This window comes from Rhinopithecus roxellana, chromosome 3 (assembly GCF_007565055.1).
Source record: "Rhinopithecus roxellana isolate Shanxi Qingling chromosome 3, ASM756505v1, whole genome shotgun sequence".
NCBI lineage: Eukaryota > Metazoa > Chordata > Mammalia > Primates > Cercopithecidae > Rhinopithecus > Rhinopithecus roxellana.
Window position 1 is genome coordinate 32854517 of NC_044551.1, and position 12075 is coordinate 32866591.

The 12075-nt window shown below is 40.1% G+C and overlaps 1 protein-coding gene across 13 annotated transcripts in view; it reads right to left on the bottom strand.

Annotated features, from left to right (window-relative positions):
- Positions 1–12075, bottom strand: part of EBF1 (EBF transcription factor 1) — a 408048-nt gene that overhangs the window by 11920 nt on the left and 384053 nt on the right. For all 13 annotated transcript variants that reach the window (XM_030927380.1, XM_010372552.2, XM_030927378.1 and 10 more), the window contains exons 12-15: positions 6169–6234; positions 5042–5219; positions 4206–4385; positions 136–330 (exon numbers count right to left, since the gene is read on the bottom strand). In XM_030927380.1, the coding sequence (XP_030783240.1) occupies positions 136–330; positions 4206–4385; positions 5042–5219; positions 6169–6234 (619 nt within the window). The remainder of the gene's footprint in view (positions 1–135; positions 331–4205; positions 4386–5041; positions 5220–6168; positions 6235–12075) is intronic.

Genomic DNA, 12075 nt, shown 5'->3' on the forward strand with positions numbered 1-12075 from the left:
AAGAGATGAGGGCAGAGAGAATCAGGCAGGGCCCAAGGCTGATTCCCTTGGCAACAGTGATGCATCTGCTTCAGGCCCTGGGAGGGTGAAGTTAGGGCACTGGATCTGGATTGGCAGGTGGGGCCTGGGGCTTACCTTGCAGGCTGTTCCCGTTGGTGCTGGTGCAGGTGGGAGGCGGGGAGGTCTGGGGTCTGACGACTGGTGCGAAAGCACTCTTCTGTTTCACGGCTGAGACCATGTTGGCTGGTGAAAAGGAGAAGATGCCCGAGGAGCTGCTGCAGTTGGAGGGGAGACTTGTGGAGGAGGCCATGGTGGGGCTGGATGGCACTACTGAGAGGGTCAATGAGAAAGGAGAAATCAGTGCCTCTCATGGCATCCTGAAGCAAAGAAGCTCAGATCCATCCCTCACCCAGCCACCTTGCCCCGCCCCGCTCAGACAATGCTTCCAGCACAAACCTTCCCTGAATTTGCAGGCTGTTGTCCACTTTCGCTATACAGAACTTAGCATGTGCTACCTTTCATTACTGGGGATCTTTTATGTGTTTATTGTGGGGCCACTGTGTGCCAGGCAGTGTGCTAGGCACTGGGTCATCAGCAGCAATTGCCACTAAGGGAAAATGACCCCTGGTCATCAGCCCAAGGCACTAACCAATCCAAATGCACGAAGTGCCTTGATGGGGCAGAACACAGAGCCACCATCCTTAGAGTATTCCAGGCCAGGAAATGAAAGTGCAACACCCTGTTAAGAGGGTGAGAGTAGCACAAAACAGTGACAAAGATGAACATAGTCATCTCAGTGGAGGCAGGGAAGGGAAATCAGAGAAGGCTTCATAGAAGAGGTGTCAAGGGATGCATCCCAGGTAGAGCCTAAACTAAGGTTCTAGGAAAGGGGCTGGGGTAGGGGGAACAGGAAGAGGCCAGCTTGAGAGGATGGCCACCAGACTGCCACATGCAGCATTTGTGAAAAATGCAGAAAAGTTCCAAATTCTTTATATCTGCCATGGGATATATGTGAATGTTTGGGAATTAATAAGCAGTAGGATCAGAGCCTTACATAAATACTCACAGTTTGGTAGTAGTAGGGAATACAGATAACCAATGATGGGAGAACTCTGGCAACTCAGAGAAAACCTAGCAGTTTGGGGATATGAAAGAGCTTGGTAGATGTACATTCTCTACCCACCAGGATCCTCTTGGCCTGGGCTCTCATCTTTTGTTCCAGGCTAATAATCTCTGGGTTACTTTAGGAGACAGAGATTTCACATACGCTAAGTCAAGACTAATATTTTCATATACTCACTTTCTATTTCCTCCATTTCCTGCAGGAAAGTATGTATCCTAGATATTTCTTCTATTTTATGATTTTTTCACACAACTTAATAAAACATCAGATATTGTTTTATCATTCACAAGAATCTTCACGTCTTTTTCATCTTGTCATGGGCAATGCAATCTTAAATCAAGGGCCCATCACACACTTTATTTTTTAATTTTTTTAAAACCGAGGAAGTGAAGCAAGCTGGGACTCAGAAAGTAGTGTAGCAGCTAGCCCAAGGGCCATAGCTAGAATGCGCTGAAGCAAGGAATCACGCCCAAATTCAGAGCTCTTTCTGCTAAGCTACCCTGCAAAGGAAAAAGATCTCCAGGGGGAAAAGCCTCGTTCCCACGAGCCCACCAGCGTCCAAAGAGCTGTTTGGGTGGCCTTATCCTTTGGAAAGTGGGAATCCAATTGGTCATAGGCAACAGTTGCCATCAGGGGAAAATGACCCCTTCTAATCAGTCCAAGGCACTACCCAATCCACATGCACTGAGTGCTTTATGGCGCAGAACGCAGAGCCGCCATCCTCCGAGTTTTCACAAACATTTTCGAAACTGTACTTTTTCTTTTAATGAGGCCAGCATTTTTATACATCTCTTAGGATTTGTAAATGTGAAAATACGCTCAATAATAACACCCATTTAAATTGCAAAACTCCTGCACTGGAGGTTTGATTTTTAAATATTCGTAGACTTGAAATCCTGCTGGTTCACTGAGGAAGGCAATTAATTTCATTGGCAAATGTGATCATTATGTGTATTTAGAGGTGGGGAGTTTTGGGGCGGGGAGGGGGAGGTGCAGTTAACAAAGGAAGGGGTAAAATATAGTCAAGCAGCTCCATTTGTTATAACGTTATTAGTTATCAGCCACCACACCAGAAAGTGTGTTCACCAGTGGAATGTCTTATTTTTTTATTCCATTGGAATTTTTCAACATGAGTGCTTTATGAATAATTAAATATTACGGAGGCAAAAATTCAAATCAACTGGGCTTTGTGTTTATTGTTTTATTTGCATTCGTGCAGATAAAACCGTCCCATCTGAGAGCCTATTTGAGAATTTAATACTATATTTGTGAGCACTGAGAAAATCAATTAATGGAAATTAAATGTTCAAAGTTTCACAGTCTGACAGATGCAATCTCAGGCTGAAGTGGCTGAGTGTCTGCACAGGCTTGAGGAGAGCAATCCAACCCCCTAAACTGAATTGCTACCATATAGCTATTAGTTTATTGATTTAATTAAGAATGCCACCTTTTAATTTTCAGGTCATGATCAAAACATTTTCTGATTGAATAAATGGGAGAACACTGAAATGATAGATCTCTATGAGAAACAGTCTTTTGATAAATCAAAATCTAATGTGAAACTGATCCTAAACATTGACTCGTGAGTAGACAGACGTAATATATACAGATTATTTGGGGAGTTGTAAATGTTCAACAAACTGCTGATTCCAAACTAAGTAGAAATGTGTAATTTTGTGGACTTTGAGCAGAAAAATTCACGCAGACAGTAAAAGTCTGTAAGTACATTTTCAGAAATAACTTCTCTTAAAGGGCAAGAATGATCTTTCCTCTTTCAAAGAACTAGAACAATCCATATTTTCACTATGAGAGAGGGCATCACTTGTAGTATTTTTAGCGAAGACTCCGTAAGAAATCATGAATATTCTTTTATTTAATGGCACATCTATCTGTCCTTCTACAAATATCTAAGAGTTTGGCCACATTTTGCACATCAGAAGAGTCACTCGCAATGCCCAAGATGAACTTCAAAGTCAGAGAGAGATCAAGAGATTGTAAGGACATGGGTTATGACACTTTATAGATAAGGAGGGCAGTTCTCTGAGGTTCTTTAGAAGCAATATAAACGTACCAAATTTTTTTTGTAGGCAGACTTCTTTAAGGCAGGGACAAGGCACCAAAGAACATTTTTTGTATGTGTATGTGGTTTTCTTTTCCTTTTTTTTTTTTAATCTTTCCAGATTTCTGGAAAAAAAGTGTTTTGATGTGTTGTTGTTTTAAGTATACACCAAACGCAAATGAAGGGGAAAAATCCAAGCATTAAAAAATAAAGGAGTCATGTAACTGAAGGGAGAGAGGTTAAGGTTTAGACTATTGTTACTATGTTATACCACCACCACCACCACATGTTATTATCTTTGCATTATTATGATTATTAGATTTACTAAATGTGCCTCCATGTATCAGGAATCAGGACAAGCTCACTGTATGCATTATCTATGTCTCACAACACTGGATGGGGTCTGTGCTAGTTCCTTCTCCATTTTACAGATGAGAAAATTGAGGCTTGGAGAGGAAATGAACTTGCCTCCTTTCATGTAGCTAATCAGATGAAGTAAGACAAAACTAATAGATGTTTTAGGCTTATGTAGATGACAAATATGGTGTCCTCATTGTTTATGGGGTTTTTTTGGTTTGTTTTTTTCTCTGAGACAGGGTCTTGCTCTGTCATCCAGGCACTGTAGTGCAGTGGCACAATCATGGCTCACTGTAACCTTGAACTCCTGGGCTCAAGCAAACCTCCTGCCTCAGTTTCCTGAGCAGCTGGTGGTAACTGGTAAAGGTGGGAGTTAGTAACTGGTAGAAGTGGGAGTCAACCCATCTTCACCTGACTCAGAGCGTGGGTTCCTGAAGCGACCTCATACAGCTGCTTTGGATGGTAGCAACATTCTGACTGTTAGGGAGACTTTGTAGGAAGGAAGGTGAGCACTGGAGAACGGAGATTCCTGCTGGAGATGGTGCCTTGCAGGATGGAAAGATAGGAGCCCTCAGACTGAGAAGCCCTGCCCACTGGGCCACATGGCACGATGCCAAGTTCTTCTAGCGAAACATGAAGGAACGCAGGACACGCATCTCTACTTACTGGCATAGGGCGAGTTGGCAGCTGAGCCGTTGAGGAAGGTGGGGGAGCCGCCCAAATTGGACATGGCGGCAGAGCCGTATCCGTTCATGCTCGTGGTGACGGAGTTATAGTTGGTCTGCTGGGGAGTGGTGCTCGGCACGTACCCGTGTGGTGACACACTGCTTGAGTTGCGGGTGAAACCTGAGGGGTGAGGGCAAAACCAGGGGTGAGGGTGGCATTCGGATGGTGGCAATCCTGGAAGACTCGGGGAAAGGAAGGTCTCTGTTTCTGGCCCCGTCGCCACAACCCAGAGGGAAGGGACTGGGTGATTCATGTGCGTGGGTTGGTGGTGCTAGCTCTGTGATTAAAATGGGAAGCGAGCAAAAGACACATTTCTTAGGAGATCATAAATACTTAGCAGGGCCATGAGAAGTGGCAATGCTGGGCCTATAAATTATCATTTTAGAGCAGAAATAAATCCCGATCTAAGAGATGTACCCTGGAGTTAACAGGTTCCTATTCCCTGGGCAAGAATGATGTGCTTTGGGCCCTCAAAACTTTAATTCCATCCCTCTTTGCGATCTGTCATTCATGGTTTATGGTGAAAAGTTAAATGTAGAGAGATGGCTAAATGCATGCATCCTTTCTAGCCCCCTATATTAGATTACCAGAATGATAGCTAGGACCAACATTGTACAATAATATCTTATACACACAAACTAAGAATCTCCCTTTTGGGATGAAAATAATTCTTTAATGTAAAAATTGTTCATGACCAATAAATGAGGAGATGGGGTGCTTAAGGTTGGGGAGGGAGAGGGAAAACGTGTGAGGGAAGAGAAAAGCAAGCTTCTGACCCTGGTTGGTGGCTTGTGATGCCTCGGAGACATTCACAGCCAGTTGTCCACTGAACGAATTCACGCCCATCATCCCTGCGTGGACCGAGGTGTTAGCAAGGGCCGGGAGTTGGTTGTGGTTGCGGGGAACACTGTACAGAGCCTCGGCAATGTCGGCTGCTCTCTTCAGAATGATTTCCTGAAAAGTCAAAGGAATATCCCCTTTAGCTGTCCCCAGTCATATTCCCAATAATTACCATTTTTTCCAGTGCCAGGCACTGTACTCAGGGTTTTCAATGGTCAGCTGCATTAACTTCTGTGAGCCTCCTGACAAACCTGTTATAGTAGTCTCACCATCATCATGCCATGGGGAAACTGAGGCTTGGAAAGTCAAAAACCGCACCTAAGGACGCTCACCTATTTAAGAACAGAGCTGAGATTCATAAGCCCATTTGTCTGATTTTGAAAGTCCATTATCTTAACATGCCTCCATACTGCCCTACAGTCCATACAGGACAGCACCATGAGGTTTTCCATTCTTCCCAATAACGTGTAGGAAGTCTGAGGTTACCCAGGGGGAGAGGGAGAGGCTGCAATTCACCTCCCCTGTTGATGTTAAGGGAAGGTTGTAGATGACTACCTGCATTCCTGAGTATTAATGCGACTGTGTCCCCCAGACATTGACTCAGGTTACATGAATGGTTTGTCGGACTCAGTTTCCTAAGCTATGTGAATCTTATACATGAAGTTCTATGAAACAGAAGCAGGCAATACTATTCAGGCCTTGTTATACTTTTTGGAGAAAAAATTAAACCCTCTTTCTCTTCCTAAATTTGCTTGAAAACCTGAGAGAAATAAAATAAAGCACCAGCAACTCTCCTCTTCAATTATGAAGTATGTTCCCACTAAAGATTAGTTTTAAATGGACCACCTTTTCTCATACGGACAATGATTCAGCGGAAAGGGCAATAAAAGGTTTACAAAAGAGAGGATTGAAGAGTCTTGCAACATGTTATATCTCAATTACTTATACTCTTAACTCATGCACATGGCTTTTATATTTTTTTGTGCTTTCTCATTACGATTGGAATCTGAGATCTTTAATTGCATGTGGCAGTCCACACAGGCTAGAAACCCACAGCGCTCACCTGGTTGTTGTGTGGCATCCCATACAGAGCTTCTACCAGATCCGCAGCCCTTTTGAGTATTACTTCCTGTCAAGAGAAAAGCAGATACAATCCTTTGAGTGAAGGCAGGTTGTCGTTATCTTTAGACATGATCACTTTCCAGTCCCTCTGGCTATACTTTGCCAAGGTACTGCTATAAAGGCCATAGCTTGGGGAACCCCAGAATGGTGTTAAATCACCAATTTGTCCCTGTTCACATACACACTTAATTGAGTCAAAAGGTGAGCATCATTGGTACTGTAAGATAAAATACATCACTCAATAGTCTGCCATAGGCATGATAAAGCACTCATATGTTTATTGCTGAATACAATTCCTAGGTCATTTACTAGATGACTACAATCGATGTCATTCAGTGCGTGGTATGAATCCCTAAGACGTGTTTATTTTGCACTTAATTGCTTATTCCAGGAACCATGACCTTATCAGACAGGTCATTTTCGAGGGATTTCCAATCAATCTTCAGCTACTAGAAGCATGTAGTATTAAACTTCTTTTTTTAATCTCTCTTGGATGGCAAAGCCATAATATAAGCGGGTGATGTAGGAAACCCACATACTGAGGCAATGCACTGTTTGTCAAAAACTCTTATGAAAGGACTCTACTGTCCTCAGAAGCCCCTTCTGCACCAATTTTCATTACTGGCAGTATCTATTTCTTTTATAGCAATTATTTGCTATTTCAGTATTGTTTGTGATTTCCCCCATTTGCTCATTCATTCTCATCCTAGATATATACTTGGCTGCTCATTCCAGTTGAAGAAAAAATATCTCCCTCTTTTTACTTAGGTGGACTTCCATATTTAGCCTGCATGCTTGGTTCTAATAATAGGGAGTACTCTACAAAAGTGAGTATGGTGCTGATATTTTTGGTTCTAACTAAATTTCTTCAGATTCATTTCCACTAGAATGTGAAAAGGAAAGCAAAGTTGAGCTTGATCTATGTAAAAGATAGGAGCTTGTCAGACAACCAAACCTAAGGGTGTGGTATGATCATCAGAGGTGATTTACAGGAAGATATGGTTACCATTTTTGGCTGTGGGTAAAGTTTCAAACAGAAGTGTAACTTTAAATGTTTTACACAATAGATTTCTACATGGAGAAGCAGTGCTGTTCAATTTTCATAGACTGCAGTCGCTGATCAGAAAATAGGGAGATAATCGCATTCATTTTGCTGTCACCATAGCCTCTTCAAAAATCCTTGAGCAACTCTTGAAATGACAAGCTTTTAGATACATATTAGCATTTTTCAATTTTAAATTCTCTATAATATAAGATAAAGTAGTTGTCATACTACAGTAACTACTTATGACATATCTAATGTCCTAAATTCAAAAATAAGATAGAGGGGTTTTCAGTTCTCAATAAACATTTATGCTTGCCTTAAGCTGATAGACCCCCTTTATAAAACAGTTGTTATTTTTCATGTAGGGAGTAAAGAACATTATATAATCAAAGGGGTTTGAAACAATACATCTGAAATCATTTCTTTATTTTTTAATGTAAGCTACAAGCTAATTTACCACTTTTTGTTCACTGTATTGTCTGACCACAGCAGTTAATAATTTACTATGGTATGGACACACTAAACCCTATCCCCAGATCAGATTCAGCCTGTATTGCCTTCACTAAAGCCTCATGGCTTTATCTGGCTCTTAGGAAAGATTAAAACAAAACAGGATCAAGTGAGTTTATTTACTAAGATTTGACTTCGCTAGGACTATGTTCATTTATTTCTCCAAATAAATATTTACGCCAGTGTTAGGGCTGGGCAGGGAAGTATTTTCCTTTCTTTGCATTTTAGGGGGAAAAAAGCAAGTCTCCTGTTTGTCAAAAGCATGATGAGGCACAGAAAGAAACTACACTTATGAACTTCGCTCTTGTAACAATTGGGGACTTAGAACAGTGTACCTTATTTTAATTAATTTCACAGAAGCAGGGAGGAGGGATGTTGAAAATTAAACTCCAAGATCTTTGAAGTTTTCATAAGCCTGAAAAAATACCATCTATCAGTATATATTGTATATCCTTGGTGTTAGAGTTTTTCAATGACATAATCTACTTTTTTTTTCTCCTTATATCGATATCCAGAGCTCTCATCCCCATTTAATCATTTGAAAATAAAACACGTGGATCTTGTTTCCTAAAGGAGCATCCTTCTTTGATCCATGATGCTGCCTTCTTTGATCCACCATGCTGGGGCATGTTTTCCCATTGAGTACATTGCCATAGGTAGGTCGTCAGCACAGCATCATTTCAGGCCAGCAGTCTTGGATTTGAGGAGTGTGAACCTGGATTTCTTGTCCTGTGAGGGACACCCTTAAATAATATCTTGCCCATCAAAAAATATCCTTCACTGTAGTATCAACTTGTAAGGATTTAAGAAAGACTTAGTTCAGCTTTGCCCATGTGATTCGGCTTCCATTAGTTATTTCTGCAAATGGGAAGGAGAAAGGAAATTTCTGGGTCCTCTATGAGTTAGTACAATGGACCTGCAAGGTGCTTGGATTTCGGTGACCAGAAAATTGCTCTCACCTCCATGTCATTACGCTCCCAGTGAACTAGCCCCCGAGCGTGTTTGTGTTGGGGATCTAATATATTGCCTTTCAATCAGAGCTGAGAGCCACTGAACACACAGACAGAACATGACGAGCAGGTCAGGAAAGCAATAAAGATTTTACAGAGCTGTCCAAGGTGCTAAATTTACTCAATAATGGGTTTGGCACCATAGTGTTAACCTCTCATTTACTACCAGTTTGAGGGACTAAATTGAAGTAGCTGACTTCATTTACCTTGAAATGTATATTTTATGACATTATGTAAGTAGATTGAAAGGGCACTGCAGTTTTAACAATTTAAAGGCTAAAGCATGTTTAAGATGAAACTTGAATATTTATTGTATATTGCACTTAAAGTATATAGAATGTTAAAATATATTGATTAAATTTGTAAAAGGCATTATAAAAATGACAGGTAGTATAAAAGATGTATGCCTTTTAAAATCAAATTGATAGTGTATGCCATCTCTTCTGTGGTCACAAGTGTAATTTTTTTGCAGTTTTATATGGTAATTTGAAAAATCTGTAATTTCACATTAGGAAATGATTGAGCCTTGGATGTTAAAAAAAGAAATTTCCCATAAGGGGAAGAGCTGGATGTTTCATGTAATCTTTTGTCTCTAAAATTGTTCTTAAATTCTTATTTTTTGTGGCATTAGGCAGGAGCACAATCTAAGAATCCTTTCATTTTAATATGCAATTTTAATATTTCTGAAAAGAACGAGCACTTGACTTGACTAGTACTAATATCTAATGTTTCAAGGAATTTATTTGTCAGGGGAGATTTTCTCTTCTTTTCATAATGTTTAAAACGTCTCCCTGCTTGCAGTTTCAAACATAAGAGTGGATATTAGACAATTCCAAGATAATTAATCCTATCCTTAGGTTTTTTTTTAAAAAAAAAAAACCCTTTTGGGAATTAAAAAGACATATACTAGTATCCTAAATATTGAAAAGCCCCAGAGTCTCCTTGTAGAGGTAATGCTTGTTCTCCAATCTACATCCTGAGTCAGACAATTTTTCTGTTCATGGCCTTGGATTTCTTCTCTTAAAGATTAAAACAAAACAAAACAAAACAAAACAAAAAAAAAAAACAACTTTACTCCTTAAAAACAACAACTACTTTTCACTGATTGATTTCATCTCCCAATCAAAACCTGGCTTCACCTGTCTTGCTATGACCATAGGTTGATGGTTGTGTGAGTGGGGGTCTATGGAGAAAAATGTGGATACATTATTCTTACTCTATTTAGAGTCCACAGAAATGTTAGGGAGACTGAAGGAGGAATGAGGTTCCAAGAAACAGTTCAGATGTAGCTGGCATGAGTTTTACTTATATTTTAGAAGCTTTGTAATAAAAATGCTGAATGGACTACAAATATAAAGGGAAGATTCAACTTTACTTTCTACTTTGCAACCCAATCAATTAGCAAATATTGTTTGAGCCTTTTGTTGCCCTGTCATCATATGTGGATCTTATTCTCCAGCAACTTTCAGGGCACATTATCTTCCCAGCACTGACCTACAAGGTTTGATGAGAGTCACAAAAGGTCGTCGTCATCATTTTGTCCTACCATATTTATCCAATCATCTCTCCCTATGTGTTTGAAGAACTGCTCTCTATGCCTGTCCTCCCCAGCCTAGAAGTAAAACATTTGGCTCCTTTCTATCTCCATACCTTCGCTCCTTTTGTCTTTCCCTTTTTTTGGGGCAATGCTGGCTTCAGTCTGTGCCCATTGACAATGCCTCTTTCCATCCTCTGAAGCCTGGTACTGAAGGGGATCATAATGGTATGGTAATGAAGGAGATAACTCTCATTTATTGAAAGTGGAACAAGAATTTATTCAACCTTCATAGAAAGTCTCTTAAGGTATTCTTTCTATTACCCTCTGACAGATGACGAAACTGACACTCAGTGAGGTCAGCTAAATTTCCCAAAGTTTCCACCGCTGACTAGTGGCTGAGCATGGATTCAATGCCAGGCCTGTTAGACATCAGAGCCTGGCTCTTGAAAATCACACTGTTCTATCAGAAATAATTCCTGATACCCCAGCTCCTAATCTGATACCCCAGTTCAGATTCCCCAGCTCCTAATCTCTCTAATTCCTCTGAAAAAGAGTGCTGACCATCTGTGTCACCCAGCACAGTACAGAAGTACATACTGAGAGGTCATTCCGCTCTGATCTGAAGTGTGTTAGTCTTCATTCTCCATAGCTAGACTGCAGAGTTTTTGAGGCCAGTGATAGGTCTTAATCTCCTTCTCTAAGCTCCTACCATAATGTTTAGCAAACCACAAGTCTTGAGAAATTCATGTTGATGTGTTAATCTAAGATACAGTTACTGATTTTTAAAAGTACGCAATTTGTATGATGAAATGACAAAGTCATATTTGGCATGGTTTATAAAAGTAGAAGACTTAATTTTGGTGTTCCATTTAGCTACAGATTTTTACATCCAATATGTAAATTCCCAAAGGTCAAGTTTTGATCACTGTGAGTTTTTTTATGTCACTTTTTTATGAATTTGCTCTTTCATTCCTGCTGGCTTGGACTTACATTTTAATTTTGTGATTAATATAATGAATCATGTCTAGTACAGACATTATCTCAAGTTACAAGCTGCTAGCAACATGAGGTTGGTCCTTATGTCCTCAGTCTTTTATTAGCTATACTCTTAGGCCCTTGGAAATAGTTAGGTATTTGCACATTCATAGAAAGACACATTGGGAACCAGGCATATCATGACAAATATGCAGACATAGTTAACTCATCTTCTATTTTATGAGTTAAAAATCTTAGGATTATTCACCATCTGTGGGAGTCTTCTCTTTAGCATTTGACCTGAAATCTATAGCTAATAAGCTCAAGCTCACTGGCCAGTACTGGGCCCATTTATAAACCCAGTTCAATGTTTTGGGTAACGCAACCCCAGATGAGCAGGGAAGATAGTCTGAACTTTCTTTTGTTCATAGCATGTGTAGGTCAACTCATAAAGCCAATAGATACCCATACATGAACACAACATTAATTTTCATATTTCAGCATTAGATTTTGAGACTCTGGGAACTCTACCCATAAAATTAAAGCCCAGGGATGCTTCAGTAATTTGGGAGGATAATCTGTGCTTGGCTTTATGCTTACCCAAATAGGAAACAATGTTTTCAGGGATGTAGATGGAAACAGAAAAAAAAAAAAAAAAAAAAAAGAAAAGAAAACTACAAGCATCAATAATCTAAGTCAAGTTGAGTTGGGTGATTTCTGAGAAAGAAGCACAATACTTCTCTGTCGCTGCACATTTCCCTAATACCCATT